Source organism: Sparassis crispa, assembly GCF_003851025.1.
Source record: "Sparassis crispa DNA, contig_000005F, whole genome shotgun sequence".
NCBI lineage: Eukaryota > Fungi > Basidiomycota > Agaricomycetes > Polyporales > Sparassidaceae > Sparassis > Sparassis crispa.
In genome coordinates, this window is record NW_020939752.1 from 1,774,034 (window position 1) to 1,791,064 (window position 17,031).

Sequence of the window (17,031 nt, forward strand, 5' to 3'; positions counted from 1 at the left end):
AAACTCGCTAAGAACAGTAGAAGGTGCTTACCTTATGGTGTCACTATCGTAGTAGCCTTGAATTCTGTCTCAAGTAATAGACAGAATGTGTTACACAAAGGAGCATGCTCATTCCTTCATTCTCGCAAAGCGGTTCTGAAATTTGGAGCCTCCCGACTCGGGCCTGATTCGTGAATACGGACAAAATCGGAGCCTCCTGAGGCCTGATCTGGGAGCCCGGACATTTCTGTGATGAAGGGATGCCTGGTCCAAAACCCGGACAAATTTGACCTCCGAGGGCCGGAGGCCTGGTTTTTCGCGGACATTTCAGGCCAGAAATCGGCTTCTGCGAACGGACATTTTGGGCTCCTCAGGATCAGGCATTTCCACCAATTGTCGGGGGTCCTCGTCAGGCGGGTACTCGGGGAGAACTTTGCTCAGCGGCACGAGTGCGGCCTCCTCCGCTTTGTGGTCCAGCTCACGCAGATACGAGCCGACGAAGCCGCCGACAAGCGCGGCGGTGACATTGTCCGGATGGCGCTCGACCATGAGCCCAAAGTCGAGCACGCGCTGGCGTGAGAGGTTCAGTGAGCAGACTGCGTCGGCTAGCAGGACGCCCGCAATGACGGCGGCACCAGAGGAGCCGAGTCCACGTCCAAAGGGAATTTGCCCGCGTGGATGGAGAGATTGGCGTGGAAGCGCGCGATGGCACCGAAGGACGTATAGCGCGACATGAGTGGTGAGGTTCTTGTAGGCATCCAACGGAAGCTCGTCGGCGCCCTCGCCAGTATAGAGCAGTCGTGGAGGATGTGGAGGATCTCCAAGAGCTGGCGGGGTGACGGTAACAGAGAGAGTAAGGTAGAGCGAGAGTGGGAGACCGACGACGTCGAAGCCGGGACCGATGTTGGCGGAAGTTACGGGGACGCGGACAGTGAATGAGTGGGACATCATGGGAAGTGCACTCCTCGTCGGCGTCGGCGTGAGCTGCGACGCTGTTGCGACCAGCGGTGACGCTCGAGGCTCCCGACGCGGAAAAAATTAGGGCTCGCTGACGATTGAGATGGGTGATACTGAGAGGGCATGGCTGGGCATGGTCGACGCCTTACTTCACGTAACCCGAACAAGAGGAGAACGCGCGTTGGTGTCTCGAAACATCTTCCGTAGTTCAACCCAGTCACCCCCCTCGACACGTCGACACGGTGCACGAATTTGGCGATATTAGACGTTGTTGCAAGGATCTTCCGTCACCGCATATACGTCGAGGAATGAGAAGGTCGCATTGGCGCAGTTCAAGACCTTCGACGTGGATACCGGAAAGGCCTTCTGTCTCTCCTGAGCTGTTTCTGTCGTGCCGTCTCGGCGTGCGATCGACAGCAGCATGGCGCCCGCGGAGATCTAGCTGTAGTCTCCCGAAGGCAGAAGGCAGATGGTAGACACTCTGCTTCAAGCTTCAAACTCGTACCTCGGATAATATCCGTGTCTGATCTGGCTGACCAGATCTATGTTCACAACAACTGCGTTCGGCACTTCGACCTTAGGTTCGAAGCTGATAACGAGTCCTATGCTCCACCGCGAGAGTCGCACTGTTGCGGCGCCGATTCATCTAACAAGTCTGACCAAGTATCTCTTCTGGTTGCTGGTAAAAAATTACACACCAGCTGTTTTAGTTACCAATAACAAGATTTGCGAATTTGACTCTTCCTGTTTTCCATTCTCGTGAGCTGTAACATCAACAACGCGCTCATATGTATTCGTACAAATTCCCATCAAGTCAATCACAGTACATCGAACAAGCTACTCAGGCATAGGGATTCCGGACAACTCTTCGCACTTCTGGACCGGCGAGACGCAACGCAGCTCACCCAAAGTAAGCCCACGGTCCCTCGTAATTGCCATCCAATCCCCTCTCCAAACCCGCGCCAGTATAGTCCAACACAAGCACGCCTCTGTTGTCCTTCAAAACAAGGTGCGCCCTGTTGGGTGCAAGGTCCAAAGCGAATCGACCAGTCTTGGCCGTGGACGTGCCACCCGTCCCCTCGCCGCGGAAGTTTCCAGCACCCCTCTTGGAGGCGTTGGCAACGCCTCTGTAGGGCCCCAGAGTCCACTGCAGGAGCCTGCCGTTGCCCATTACCCGCAATGCGTACGGCTTATTGGAATCTACGGCAGCGGCCTGCACGTCTTGAACGAAGGCTACCAACTCGGCGTCGCCGGCCGCCTCGGCGAAGACGTCAGCGGGAACCTGCACTGCGGCGAATCTATCAGGACATGTGCTGGAATGACGGCGAAATCTGCAAAAGCTACCTTCAGCCTCAGACATTGTGTTGTGTTACCTATGCAAGTCATTGATCATTGTCGGAACAAGAATTGTCCAAAGAAGAAACACTCACGAGTGAAATAAAGGTTTGAGAACGATGAGGTGGTCTGCAAGGTGCACAATGAATATGTTTCTAGATATATGACCGGTGGATGAGTGTGCTCACAAGTAACGCAGAGCGACTGGGAATTGCTGGAGGGGTGAGCTCAACGGTGCCTCTTTTATATCCTTCGTCCGTCTGGCTTAGTTACCATGAGTTAGTCACCAACAACCAGCTGACACGATATATAACCAGTACCGGTCCAACGTTAGACCAAATCAAGCACACGTTCGTCCTTATTCCGGCCGTATGTGAATTGGTGGTTCATGCTGGCGTTTTCCAGAGCCAAAGTGTGGCTTCCATGACTTCAAAGATGAGCGCTGAGAGAGGCATGGAACATGCTACTCAACACTCACATCGGAATACGGCGCTCACGGTCGTATTGGAATGGAACAGGAGAGACGCCTGCTGCTGGTCTGGGTTCGCATCGTGCAGACCCTCGTTGATGAGTATTCAGTTCGGCAACATCTGCACACTTGACGAGCGATCAGCGATCATGACACGAGCGGAATCATCAATCTTTCAGTCCTCGAAGGGGCATCGCTAGTGAGACTGCTGGTGAAGGAAATGCTAACCAGCTTGAACGAACCTCCATCATTTTATCATGCAGTGACCCTATAGTCGAGCCACCATTAATTCCTCTAAGCGTCGCAGTCAGCGACGTCTTGCGCCATATCAACACATGCACTGCCAGGCACAATTATCACATTCTGCGATGCGAATTGGACCACCAAACCGCAGGAAGATATTGCAAAATAACTGACATACCGGAAAGGTCTCGTGCGCGGCTCAAGACGACAAGGATGCAAATGGGATGTTGGTTTATGACTGGTGCTAGTCTTCCGGATATAGTTGTGATGTCAACATGGCGCCTTGCGAAACATAGCGTCTTCAAGGCGGAAGACTATACGACATAGGCTGACACTCAGGCGGTGAAGACAGTCAGATGACGTGGCCCTGCAAGTCTGCGCAATGAGATGGGGTTCGTTGAGCAAGGTCCGCTCCTTCATTGGTGCGCACATCTGGTAATCGGCTTATGCCATTAGAGAATACAAGTGAGGATGTCTCACGTACCTAAGTTACGATCCTCGCAGCTCCGAGACTAGCTTGCATCAGTCACGGTATCACAGGTGGAGTAATATTCCCATGAACATGATCCACTATGATGCCTGACCGGCGCCTTAGTATTCAACAGCGCGAGACCGCCTCGTATGAGAGCTTTGGCATAGAGCAATCGCTTCACAAAGAGTGCTCGCCCAATGTGCTGAAAATGCAACAGACAGTCGTGGAATATATATATATCTGCACACTTAAGACCAGCAAGACCAGCATAGAGATGTGAGCAAGACCACAAGAAGCACCGTGACCTTGCGAAGGCGGAATGTATTGAAGTCTACTACGCCGATCGAACGCCGATCGCGTCAGGAGGTCACGTGAAGGGAGATTCCCATCGTTTCTAGTCGGTCTTAAGTTCGCCAAAACTGATCTAGGATACTCAGGTTCTCTCTCCTTGTCGTGAACGCGTTTCTCGCCACAGGATGAGCCCGCGGTTTGTGATTTTTGTCAGGGATCGAACGCAAACGGTAACGGCACATTAAACTCTGATGGAAATGGACTTCTTCCGCGGCATGTCTTCCATTGCGCAGTTGCATACTTATTCATATTTCCTTGTGTCTGCTACACCCTTCGGCGGCTTTCCTAGCTGAGGCGCTGGACACTTCAGCTTCCCCGCTACTAGACAACTTCCCCATATCACCTCGTGCTCAGGTGACGCTCGTAGTTGCCCAACCCTCCGGTTAGTGTCTCCCGCGTATTCGCAACTTTCACCCGCAGTGGCGTCTTCCTACGGCAAGGACTGTCTCAGCTTGCGTGAACTATTACCTCAGTAGCAAATCTTGGCCCGACTCGAGTCGCCGTCCTTTTGCGATTAATATCTGTGTTCTTTCTATCCTGGAATAAGGCACTGCTGCATCAGACGAGATGAAAGCGTTGCACACTATCAATGCCTCTCAGGATTATGGACGTACTGGCTCTTCTTCTGCTCACATGCTCGGATGGTAAGTTATCCGGTAACTAATCCAGACGGCGCAGATGTTTATTGGCCAATGTCGTCAGCATTTACCTCGATCCGGACAACATTGCAAGAGTATACTTTGTGCGCCAGAGGTAGGTCGCTGTAAATTGAACTCGTCAAGATATGACCTGCGCTTGTGAAGATATAGAATCATGCTGACTTATCCTCAGGGACATCATTAGCCTCGGCAGCCGTCTTGCATAGTTGTTCTCAGTGGCTCCACGGTAAATGTATCCGGACTTGTCTCTAATTGATCAATCGACATTTGGACGACAATATATTCAACGGACAAGCAAATCTCCGGAACACCGGCCTAGATCTTCAGTTCACTGCTGCCGCTTAGCCATACAGGCAGCTGTAGATCCCCGAAGCAAAGCATTAGTTGCAGTTTCCACTTCCGCCCATTTAGGGCTATCATCCGTCCTCCCAGCGCCATTTTCGCCCAAACTCCCCCATCCAGTTGGCCTGACTGTATCACGAGCGTTCGCGGTATTCATTTCCGTATAATTAGCCGACCTCTCCTCAGGTCTACCAGTGGAATATCACACCAGTCTTCTGGCTACCGCGCTCGTGCGCAGCTCGGCGGCACCGGCCCCCGCGAGGTTGATGACGGTGTAACGAGAACGCCCATCGTAGGGCCGGCATCCGTGCACAGCCGAGTTCCCGCTCTCTCCACATGAGCACAAGTGGCAGCTCTTACACGCACCCGACTGGTCATCTGCACCATTCACTGGGCGCGTTGGTGTCTCGGAACATCCTCCGAAGTTCGACCCAGTCACCCCCCTTTCCCCCTTGCTCGACAGGTCGACACGGTGCGCGAAATTGGCGATATTAAACGCTGTTGCAAGGATCTTCCGTCACCGCATATACATCCAGGAATGAGAAGGTCGCATTGGCGCAGTTCAAGACCTTCGACGTCGATACCGGAAAGGCCTTCTGTCTCTCCTTACCTGTTTCCGTCGTGCCGTCTCGTGCGATCGCCAGTAGGGTGGAGGTCATGGCGCCCGCGGAGATCTCGCTGACCATTTCTATGTTCACAACAACTGCGTTCGACACTTCGACCTTAGGGTCGAAGCTGATAAAGAGTCCTACGCTCAACCGCGATAGTCCCACTGCTGCGGCGCCGATTCGTCTAACAAGTCCATCAAGTATCTCTTCTGGTTGCTGGTAGACGGGCGATTGTAATCTTGCATATCTTACGACCCTTGTTTTTACAAATTTAATGCCGCAGTGTTCTTTGAGATGTCGCTCTTATCTCTTCGAAATAAGGGCTCGGTGGTGAAATTCAGACAGTCATTCATCTGAGCACGTCTCAATTGCTTGCCCGACATACACCAAAAACACCGTATTGACTACGTCTCAAGAAATCCCACGCAGCGAGCCCCGACCCAGCCCTCTTACTGACCCAACGCTCTTATTCGTTTACAGACCAGCCGCCGTTCTCAGTTTCGCATAGTCCGGCATTCCTAGGCCAGTGGCCTGTAGCAAGCAAACATCAGCGAATGCGCCGCAGTCCGACATGAACAACACATTGGATTCCAGCCAGCCGCCGCGGAAAATCCGTTCGTACCACACCCGGGGTTGGAGCCCGAAGTGACAGCGTTCAGCGCTGAGGCAGCAGATCCATATAGCCAGGGATTCAAGAAGCCCAGCGGGGGATGACCCGCAAGTGCAAGTTCATTGTTCAGCAAGGCTATGACACTAGCAAAAGTCGGAGATGCCGCGCTCGTGCCTTCCTCGCCGGAAATTTCTCCATTCAGGACGATTTGAAAGTTTGTACCCTGAGCGGACACATCTGGGTACCCGCGTCCCTGTGGATTGTATAGACCCGAGTAAGTACTGCCAAGGCCCTGTACATAACCGGCTGTTGCTGTGGTTTGGTACGACGGAGCAGGGAAGTTGTTGGAGAAGCTACCACTCGAGTATGGTGCCGCGGTCTCCGGACCAAATCCTTGGGTAGCACCTACAGAGGTGATACTAGTGTAGTGCATAATCAGATTTTGGGCGAGTAGAAATTTCAGAGATAACGCACTACAGGCAGCTGGCAGGGAATGTGGGTATGAAGTTCGAGCCATTGCAGTCTTCGCCCCCGAATGTAACCCCGGCAACACCGCCGTCTCCAGACGAGAAGAGAAGAAATACGCCACGGGCGCCGAGCTGCATGTATGCATTGCATAGGTTGCTGAAATATGAAGATCAATGGGATGAGTGCTTCGCGGTATCAAGCTAAATGAGCTCACGTGGCCAGATCTGGAGTAACACTGCTTTCATCCATCCCATAACTCGTGGTCACTACTTGTGGAGGAGTATCAGCAGAAAGGAAGTAGTTGACTACATCCAGGAACCCGGCGACACCGTCATTGTTTTGCGAGCCAACGGAGAGGAAAGTAATAGGGATGGGTCCAAGCCGGGATGTCGCTGTACATTGATGTACAAATCAGCGCAGCCAAGATGGCCTGCTGCGGACAAGTGAAAGTCGTTCACGTCCTGTGAATAACAACAGACATGGGCATTCATCGATCCTATCTCTCCAAGCTCCGCACCAGACGTGGCCGTGTCTTTGAACGTGAATCCAGGACATCGACGTTGAGATTTTCTGGCACTTGTTCTGGTGCCATTAAGCGTTGCAATCTGTGACGTCATCAGCATTTAAAACTCCAGTACACAAAACGAAACCGACCCACCAACAGTTTATAAATCTGCTGTTCCGTTCTCGCCTCCTCGTTGAAAGCATTGACGGGACGTGGCGTGTTCGACATATCCGTCTCTGGCAGAAATTCCAAGAACTCGTCGATAGGCATCGACCCAAGAATCAATCCTCGGGCTGAGTTTGTAAATCGGGGGTAACGCCCTTTGACGTCGCTGTGGTCGAGGTCCTTGTGCTTTTACCACAATTCGTAGTCCGGATCGTTCTTAGTGAGCGGTGTGGCTACCATGATTTTCTAGCGGAGTGGGATGTGGTGAAAGAGAGGGTATGAAAACCAAGAGGGAATACTTGAGAGGTCACCGAAGTCGGAGCACGGCACGGTACTATAAATTCTTGCTCGGAGAGCAAGCTCTCCCGACCCAAGTGAAAGCATCCTTTTTACACAGTTGTTGTGCGCTATTTGTTTCGTGGCAATTCTGTTCGCTCTCGTCTCCGAGCAAGTTCTTTCGAGTCTAGCAGTACAGTGGAAACAGAAAAGGGCTTCAATGAAGCGCTCGCTCAATTGGCGCTCAAGACGCGGTCACGCGCAGACGGCGCCATAAAACAACCACAAATAACGCGATACAACATGATGGCCTGGGATGTAAGTTTAGATGACTACGGTGGTTCGCTATAGGGTGGTTGTCAGTCATATTAACTCTCGAGACTCTATCGAAGTCGGAAATCTCATGAGTCCTGAGGAAGTCCCGAACGCGTGAAACTTCGTAGGATCCTTCCACCTCCCCACACGCTTCATCCCAAAGGTGAGGAAACACGTTAGAGGGGTCAAATTCCATGACTTCGTCGACCTATTGTTGAATCGTCGGATTTGAAAAGTGGATGTCACTCGTGTACCCCCGTCAAATTGATTGCGGACCTTGGTATCGCCAGCCATGACACGGCCATTGTCGAGGACAACACATCGGTCAAAACTGTTGATCATCGTGTTGGCCAAGCCTTCCAGAGGTAAATTGTGAGCTAACCATCGCAAGCTGCAGTATAGTACGAACCCGAGGATAGACTCCTTGTCGTCCTGGAGAGCCCAAACTAAGACCCGAAACGGTTCCAAGCAATTCTGAGATACTATAATGGGCTCCCGTTGACCGTCAAAATCATAGGAGTGAATGATTGTGTGATCATCTGGAATGTTATGTTGTCGCACAACAGTGTAAGTACATAGCAATTGTTTCAGTTACCAATAACAAGACTTGCGAATTTGACTCTTCCTGTTTTCCATTCTCATGAGCTGTAACATCAACAACGCGCTCATACGTATTCGTACAAATTCCCATCAAGTCAATCACAGTACATCGAACAAGCTACTCAGGCATAGGGATTCCGGACAACTCTTCGCACTTCTGGACCGGCGAGACGCAACGCAGCTCACCCAAAGTAAGCCCACGGTCCCTCGTAATTGCCATCCAATCCCCTCTCCAAACCCGCGCCAGTATAGTCCAACACAAGCACGCCTCTGTTGTCCTTCAAAACAAGGTGCGCCCTGTTGGGTGCAAGGTCCAAAGCGAATCGACCAGTCTTGGCCGTGGACGTGCCACCCGTCCCCTCGCCGCGGAAGTTTCCAGCACCCCTCTTAGAGGCGTTGGCAACGCCTCTGTAGGGCCCCAGAGTCCACTGCAGGAGCCTGCCGTTGCCCATTACCCGCAATGCGTACGGCTTATTGGAATCTACGGCAGCGGCCTGCACGTCTTGAACGAAGGCTACCAACTCGGCGTCGCCGGCCGCCTCGGCGAAGACGTCAGCGGGAACCTGCACTGCGGCGAATCTATCAGGACATGTGCTGGAATGACGGCGAAATCTGCAAAAGCTACCTTCAGCCTCAGACATTGTGTTGTGTTACCTATGCAAGTCATTGATCATTGTCGGAACAAGAATTGTCCAAAGAAGAAACACTCACGAGTGAAATAAAGGTTTGAGAACGATGAGGTGGTCTGCAAGGCGCACAATGAATATGTTTCCAGATATATGACCGGTGGGTGAGTGTGCTCACAAGTAACGCAGAGCGACTGGGAATTGCTGGAGGGGTGAGCTCAACGGTGCCTCTTTTATATCCTTCGTCCGTCTGGCTTAGTTACCATGAGTTAGTCACCAACAACCAGCTGACACGACACATAACTAGTACCGGTCCAATGTTAGACCAAATCAAGCACACGTTCGTCCTTATTCCGGCCGTATGTGAATTGGTGGTTCATGCTGGCGTTTTCCAGAGCCAAAGTGTGGCTTCCATGGCTTCACAAAGGAGCGCTGAGAGAGGCATGGAACATGCTACTCAATACTCACAGTCAGAATATGGCGCTCACGGTCGTATGAGACGCCTGCTGCTGGTCTGGGTTCGCATCGTGCAGACCCTCGTTGATAAGTATTCAGTTCGGCCAATGTCTGCACCCTTAACGAGTGATTAGCTATCGTGACACGAGCGGAATAATTAACAGTTCAGTCCTCGAAGGGGTATCGCTGGTGCGACTGCGGGTGGCTGAACCGGTGAAACGAACCTCCATGACTCCATCACGCAGTGGCCCTATGGTTGAGCCACCGTTAATTCCTCTAAGCGCCTCAGTCAACGATGTCTTGCGCCATATCAGCGCATGCACGTCCAGGCACAATTATCCCACTCTGCGCTTATTGAACAATAACTGACATACCAGAAAGGTCTTGTACACAGCACAAGATCACAAGGTTGTGAAATAGGGCGTTGATTTATGACTGGCGCTAGCCTTCCGGATATAGTTGCGATGTCGACATAGCGCCTTGCGAAACACAATGTCTTCGCCGAAGACTATACGACGTGCTGAGGCTCAGGCGGTGAAGACAGTCAGATGACGTGGCCCTGCAAGTCTGCGCAATGAGATGGGGTTCGTCAAGCAAGGTCCGCTCCTTCATTGGTGCGCACATCTGGTAATCGGCTTATGCCATTAGAGAATACAAGTGAGGATGTCTCACGTACCTAAGTTACGATCCTCGCAGCTCCGAGACTAGCTTGCATCAGTCACGGTATCACAGGTGGAGTAATATTCCCATGAACATGATCCACTATGATGCCTGACCGGCGCCTTAGTATTCCACAGCGCGAGACCGCCTCGTATGAGAGCTTTGGCATAGAGCAATCGCTTCACAAAGAGTGCTCGCCCAATGTGCTGAAAATGCAACAGACAGTCGTGGAATATATATATATCTGCACACTTAAGACCAGCAAGACCAGCATAGAGATGTGAGCAAGACCACAAGAAGCACCGTGACCTTGCGAAGGCGGAATGTATTGAAGTCTACTACGCCGATCGAACGCCGATCGCGTCAGGAGGTCACGTGAAGGGAGATTCCCATCGTTTCTAGTCGGTCTTAACTTACTCTTGCGAACTCGTACACAAGGTGCATCGATGGGTGTCACCTCAATTCATGATTAGAAGTACTTGCCAAAACTGATCTAGGATGCTCAGGTTCTCCGTCCTTGTCGTGAACGCGTTTCTCGCCACAGGACGAGCACACGGTTTGTGATTTTTGTCTGGGATCGAACGCAAACGGTAACGGTACAGTGGGCCCAAACTCTGGTGGAAATAGACTTCTTCCGCGGCATGTCTTCCATTGCGCAGTTGCATACTTATCCATATTTCCTTGTGTCTGCTACACCGTTCGGCGGCTTTCCTAGCTGAGGCGCTGGACACTTCAGCTTCCCCGCTACTAGACAACTTCTTCATATCACCTCGTGCTCGGGTGACGCTCGTAGTTGCCCAACCCTCCATTGGTGTCTCCCGGGTATTCGCAACTTTCGCCCACAGTGGCGTCTTCCTACGGCAAGGACTTTCTCAGCTTGCGTGGACTATTACCCCAGTAGCAAATCTTGACCCGACTCGAGTCGCCGTCCTTTTGTGATTAATATCTGTGTTCTTTCTATCCTGGAATGAGGCACTGCTGCATCAGACAAGACGAACGCGTTGCACACTATCAATGCTTATCAGGATTATCGACGTACTGGCCCTTCTCCTGCTCACACGCTCGCATGGTAAGTTATCTGGTAACTAATCCAGACAGCACAGACGTTTATTGGCCAACGTCATCAGTATTGACCTCGATCCGGATAGCATTACAAAAGCATACTTTGTGCGCCAGAGGTAGGTCGCTGTAGATTAAACTCGTCAAGATATGACCTGCGCTTGTGAAGATATAGAATCATGCTGACTTATTCTCAGGGACATCATTAGCCTCGGCAGCCGTATTGCATAGTTGTTCTCAGTGGCTCCACGGTAAATGTATCCGGATTTGTCTCTGATTGATCAATCGACATCTAGACGAGAGTATATTCAACGGACAAGCAAATCTCCGGAACACCGGCCTAGATCTTCAGTTCACTGCTGCCGCTTAGCCATACAGGCAGCTGTAGACCCCCAAAGCAAAGCATTAGTTGCAGTTTCCACTTCCGCCCATTTATGACTGTCATCCGTCCTCCCAGCACCATTTTCGCCCAAACTCCCCCATCCAGTTGGCCTGACTGTATCACGAGCGTTCGCGGTATTCATTTCCGTATAATTAGCCGACCTCTCCTCAGGTCTACCAGTGGAATATCACACCAGTCTTCTGGCTACCGCGCTCGTGCGCAGCTCGGCGGCGCCGGCCCCCGCGAGGTTGATGACGGTGTAACGAGAACGCCCATCGTAGGACCGGCATCCGTACACAGCCGAGTTCCCGCTCTCTCCACATGAGCACAAGTGGCAGCTCTTGCGCACACCCGACTGGTCATCTGCACCACTCACTAGGCGCGTTGGTGTCTCGGAACATCCTCCGAAGTTCAACCCAGTCACCCCCCCGTTCCCCCTTGCTCGACATGTCGACACGGTGCGCGAAATTGGCGATATTAAACGCTGTTGCAAGGATCTTCCGTCACCGCATATACATCCAGGAATGAGAAGGTCGCATTGGCGCAGTTCAAGACCTTCGACGTCGATACCGGAAAGGCCTTCTGTCTCTCCTTACCTGTTTCCGTCGTGCCGTCTCGTGCGATCGCCAGTAGGGTGGAGGTCATGGCGCCCGCGGAGATCTCGCTGACCATTTCTATGTTCACAACAACTGCGTTCGACACTTCGACCTTAGGGTCGAAGCTGATAAAGAGTCCTACGCTCAACCGCGATAGTCCCACTGCTGCGGCGCCGATTCGTCTAACAAGTCCGCCAAATATCTCCTCCGGTTGTTGGTAGACGGGCGATTGTAATCTTGCATATCTTACGACCCTTGTTTTTACAAATTTAATGCCGCAGTGTTCTTTGAGATGTCGCTCTTATCTCTTCGAAATAAGGGCTCGGTGGTGAGATTCAGACAGTCATTCATCTGAGCACGTCTCAATTGCTTGCCCGACATACACCAAAAACACCGTATTGACTACGTCTCAAGAAATCCCACGCAGCGAGCCCCGACCCAGCCCTCTTACTGACCCAACGCTCTTATTCGTTTACAGACCAGCCGCCGTTCTCAGTTTCGCATAGTCCGGCGTTCCTAGGCCAGTGGCCTGTAGCAAGCAAACATCAGCGAATGCGCCGCAGTCCGACATGAACAACACACCGGATTCCAGCCAGCCGCCGCGGAAAATCCGTTCGTACCACACCCGGGGTTGGAGCCCGAAGTGACAGCGTTCAGCGCTGAGGCAGCAGATCCATATAGCCAGGGATTCAAGAAGCCCAGCGGGGGATGACCCGCAAGTGCAAGTTCATTGTTCAGCAAGGCTATGACACTAGCAAAAGTCGGAGATGCCGCGCTCGTGCCTTCCTCGCCGGCATTCTCTCCATTCAGGACGATTTGAAAGTTTGTACCCTGAGCGGACACATCTGGGTACCCGCGCCCCTGTGGATTGTATAGACCCGAGTAAGTACTGCCAAGGCCCTGTACATAACCGGCTGTTGCTGTGGTTTGGTACGACGGAGCAGGGAAGTTGTTGGAGAAGCCACCACTCGAGTATGGTGCCGCGGTCTCCGGACCAAATCCTTGGGTAGCACCTACAGAGGTGATACTAGTTTAGTGCATAATCAGATTTTGGGCAAGTAGAGATTTCAGAGATAACGCACTACGGGCAGCTGGCAGGGAATGTGGGTATGAAGTTCGAGCCATCACAGTCTTCGCCCCCGAATGTAGCCCCGGCAACACCGCCGTCTCCAGACGAGAAGAGAAGAGATACGCCACGGGCGCCGAGCTGCATGTATGCATTGCATAGGTTGCTGAAACGTGAGGATTAATGCGAATTGCGATGAGTGCTTCGCGGTATCAAACTAAATCAGCTCACGTGGCCAGATCTGGAGTAACACTGCGTTCATCCATCCCATAACTCGTGGTCACTACTTGTGGAGGAGCATCAGCAGAAAGGAAGTAGTTGACTACATCCAGGGAACCGGCGACACCGTCATTGTTTTGCGAGCCAACGGAGAGGAAAGTAATGGGGACATCCGTCGCCAAGCCTACAGTATACTGGATATCTAAATCCTGTGATTGAGGAAGTATGGGTTAATGCGATTCAGGTCGTGGTGTGAGCACTGTGACGTACAGCTTCGTCACCCGCACTCCCAGGGGTTTGGTCGTTTGAACCACCGTCAAGAGTTTGCAGAGAAAAAGCCGTAGTGCTCGACATATCTGGCCTATATTGTTCCAAAAAGCTCTGATACACCAAGATGAGTTCAGTATATTCCTGGTTTGTAAGATAACGCACCGCGAGATCAGCCAAATTTGCGTATTTATTGTTAAAGCCAGTGACAGCCAATTGGTTGGACTGTGCAGTAGCAGGGGTTGAAGGTATACCGTACAGAGCCTGCAGGCATGCAGGAGTGACAGTGTCTGCACAGGATGGGTCTTGCCTTTCGTGAACTGTAGCGCGAGTCGACTTGGTAGACACAGAATAGGGAGATGAGCTCGCCAGGTAGATGGGGAAGCTATAAAAAAATTGTCAGAGACAGGCTACTGCCTTAGTGTAGCGACGACAAACGTAATCGTGGGGTGAACGAAATCCAGGTGACCCTGTAATTCCACAGGGATAGAATACGCGAGTGTCCGAATGCTCTGTTGGCCTGAGGTCGAATGTACGAATGTGGAGAACTCGGAATCGAACAGATCGTTGGCCTGACTGACGGGAATGCTGAAGCTGATCCAGTCGCCCGCCGGGGTGAGCACAGTGGCATCGATATTGTTGGCTTGTAACCAATTATTCACTGCAGCGAGGCTTTCTGCAGCAGGAGAGACGAATCCCGCAGCCTTTCGAACAAATACCAATTAAGATCAGTCCGTCGAGCTCTCAATGTGAATTGTACAGACCTCCTCCTTAGTCAGGTACTTGCGGTAGTTGGCGCTCGACGGCGTGCTGACATCGTACAGGGCCTGCTCAAGACCAGCGGGATTGCTCTGCACGAGCGCGAGGCGCAAATCGAGGACTGTGTCGGGCGGAGCTGGGCCGACGAGGGCGAAGCCTGTGGGAACGCCGTCGCGCTTTTCATGCGGCTTCATGTTGCGGGACATGGGGTTACCCGCAGCAAGAACAGCGAGGAATGCGACGAGGAGAGCGGAAGCGAAGACCATCTTGGATACGACGAGCACGAGACGATGCCCGAGACAATAAGGTCCAAGGGCCAAGGTATAGTACGCTTTATAGTGCTGCTGTTCAGGAGCCGCGCATGGGATGTCGACAAGTCATGGTGTGAAGATCTAACATATTCGGGAAATTGAGGACAAATTCGCAGAGCTGAAATACGGAGGAAAAGGCCACAGAAGAAGTGCGCTACATAGAAGATAGGTCTCGAATACATTGTTCCGATCGCCAGCAAGTCATGTGTCGCAAGTGTGGAACAGTCGAAGAAACGGTGTCTGATCCTGGATAGATCACTGCTTAGACGGAGAGGCCACCACACGATGTAGCGCCACAGTAGTTGTGCGCCGACACACATGACGGATTCTGTGGTCCAACCACTGACAGGAAAGGGCTGAGGTTGGAAATATAGGGTCCTCGAATAGGAACGGCGCCGCAAGAGTGGTATGAGTAGCCCACATCGCGATTATTTCGAAGAAGAAGGCTGTCAGCAAGCGGACACTCACTAATGCCGAGTCGAAGGAGCTAAATTTACGCTGCTGCTTATCTCGACATACTCGCGGGTTTGGTATGTGAGCCTGGAGAATTTTAGAGGTCCGAGATAATATTGGAAGGAGGCAGAGGCGTTACTCACTGACTAAAACGCGGTATTAGCGAACTCACATGTTTAGCCGTCGACCGACCTGCTCTTTTATATACCACTTGGTGGTACCACAATGATGATTTCGACGACACCAGGCCGTGATTAGAAAGGAAAGTCTTGAATTGCAACTGTACTAGTGCACGTTGACGAATGGTTGCATGTCTCGTTACAACGTGTCCTTCAGGCGCCTATCTCGCTCGAGTTCATGTTGCAAGATATGGGCCTGCCGGTAACAATACTGAGCAGCAAACTAATTGTGGTAGTAAGAAAGACCGTGTACGCTCACAGAAGACCACAAGACACTCGGATTCTGTTCGATTCACGTCCGAAGCTCTGGCAGGATGTCCAGCGAAGATGCGCAGAAGCAACTAGACGATGTCTTATTTCGCCAGGAGAACGCAGTAACAGAATCCACAGTAAGTATCTGACCTGGCGCTCAGTTAGATTCGGGTATTGAGAATGATAGAAGCGGCATCCCTGGGTAGGCAAAATATGCAATTGAGCATATACGACATGCGGGCTTTGCCCCGTGCCGACCCGAGTTAAAAAGTGGTTCAACTAAAGAACTGTAAATTCCAATTTCGAACTGCCTGGGAGGGAAGAGATGCTGAACCCGTGACAATGGGCCCATGTTCGCGTCTGTCACACGTCAGGCCTTCAGGTGAATGAGATCTATAGTAGTCGACCGAAACGCAAAAGTTTGGAGGACATTCGGTGGTGTTGTCTCGTAATCTATGGCTCGAATGCTCAATTGCCAATCAAATATAACCATGCAAATGTGCATGGAATGTTGTACAGCTGTGCAACGCCAAAGAGCAGGAAGCGGGAAGGGCCAATGGTTCTGGAGTACCAGGTGCTATTCGTCCTTGTTTCCGAGCCCGCCAGGTCCGACAATTAAATATGAGAATGGTGGTGATGGAGAGAAATAACAAAAACACAGACTGTCGAATGAGACGCTTGAGGTCAGGAGAAGGCTAGGAGATCGTTACCGATCACAGGGCTATGAACAGCACACCAATAACTTGCGGCACGCAGTCGAGCATGCGGACGCTCAGCGCCCTTGTTTGACGGTCGCAGAGCCTCGACGCCTCACGAACAACAGGAAAGAGAGAAAAAGTGACACTGGGCACACGAGGCTCAGTGGGAGTAGCAATGGAGTAGCCGGATGTTGGATAAGGATCGAGCAAACCAACAGATAATGCCAGTGTCGCGGCCGTTACCGCACCACCAAATGTCTTCAGAGTAGTCAACCAGGAGAACCACCGGTAGCGGGAGAGTCGATCTTTGTGCCTCCACAATGCGATACTGATAGAGCAGACTCAGCAGCGAAGAATCACAGGCGTGCATACGACGGAGGCCTCAGTGGATGAAGATAGCACGTGACTCACCCCCGACAAGTGTTTCCTCTGCGACGCAAAGCTCCTTGCCCAGCAGCAATTGATAACATGCAGGTGCCAGAGATGCAAAGTCCGAGATATCTATCATGAAGCTACACAAGATGGTATCTCGAGACCACATTCCAAAACATACGGGATGCTATGCTGAAGACTAAACATGTTTCCATCTACGAAGAGGGACAACCATTGTGAAAACACAACATCAACCACCACGCGATTAGGGATGTACTCACCAGATTAGCACGATTTCATCGTAGTCATCACTTGTTGTCGC

At 51.8% G+C, this 17,031-nt stretch overlaps 5 protein-coding genes across 5 annotated transcripts; 1 reads left to right on the forward strand and 4 right to left on the reverse strand.

Moving 5' to 3' along the window:
- Positions 1 to 306: 306 nt before the first annotated feature.
- Positions 307 to 930, reverse strand: SCP_0605910 (Homoserine kinase; the record flags this gene model as incomplete). Its single annotated transcript, XM_027759724.1, has 1 exon — positions 307 to 930. The coding sequence occupies one exon, from the start codon at positions 928 to 930 to the stop codon at positions 307 to 309; it is 624 nt and encodes a 207-aa protein (XP_027615525.1).
- A 907-nt stretch (positions 931 to 1,837) lies between these two features.
- On the reverse strand, positions 1,838 to 7,268 carry SCP_0605920 (hypothetical protein; the record flags this gene model as incomplete). The annotated part of the gene is made up of 10 exons (XM_027759725.1): positions 1,838 to 2,218; positions 2,281 to 2,309; positions 2,367 to 2,400; positions 2,460 to 2,535; positions 5,898 to 5,946; positions 6,038 to 6,444; positions 6,500 to 6,649; positions 6,708 to 6,885; positions 7,011 to 7,098; positions 7,152 to 7,268. 10 exons carry the CDS (start codon positions 7,266 to 7,268, stop codon positions 1,838 to 1,840), a joined length of 1,509 nt encoding a protein of 502 aa, XP_027615526.1.
- A 1,268-nt stretch (positions 7,269 to 8,536) lies between these two features.
- On the reverse strand, positions 8,537 to 8,995 carry SCP_0605930 (hypothetical protein; the record flags this gene model as incomplete). The annotated part of the gene is made up of 2 exons (XM_027759726.1): positions 8,537 to 8,922; positions 8,980 to 8,995. 2 exons carry the CDS (start codon positions 8,993 to 8,995, stop codon positions 8,537 to 8,539), a joined length of 402 nt encoding a protein of 133 aa, XP_027615527.1.
- Positions 8,996 to 11,984: 2,989 nt separating this feature from the next.
- SCP_0605940 (hypothetical protein) lies at positions 11,985 to 12,354 on the forward strand (the record flags this gene model as incomplete). The annotated part of the gene is made up of 2 exons (XM_027759727.1): positions 11,985 to 11,995; positions 12,060 to 12,354. The coding sequence occupies 2 exons, from the start codon at positions 11,985 to 11,987 to the stop codon at positions 12,352 to 12,354; spliced, it is 306 nt and encodes a 101-aa protein (XP_027615528.1).
- Positions 12,355 to 12,605: 251 nt separating this feature from the next.
- Positions 12,606 to 14,710, reverse strand: SCP_0605950 (Probable tripeptidyl-peptidase; the record flags this gene model as incomplete). Its single annotated transcript, XM_027759728.1, has 8 exons — positions 12,606 to 12,662; positions 12,716 to 13,160; positions 13,216 to 13,365; positions 13,431 to 13,627; positions 13,689 to 13,799; positions 13,851 to 14,070; positions 14,124 to 14,389; positions 14,450 to 14,710. The coding sequence occupies 8 exons, from the start codon at positions 14,708 to 14,710 to the stop codon at positions 12,606 to 12,608; spliced, it is 1,707 nt and encodes a 568-aa protein (XP_027615529.1).
- Positions 14,711 to 17,031: the final 2,321 nt, after the last annotated feature.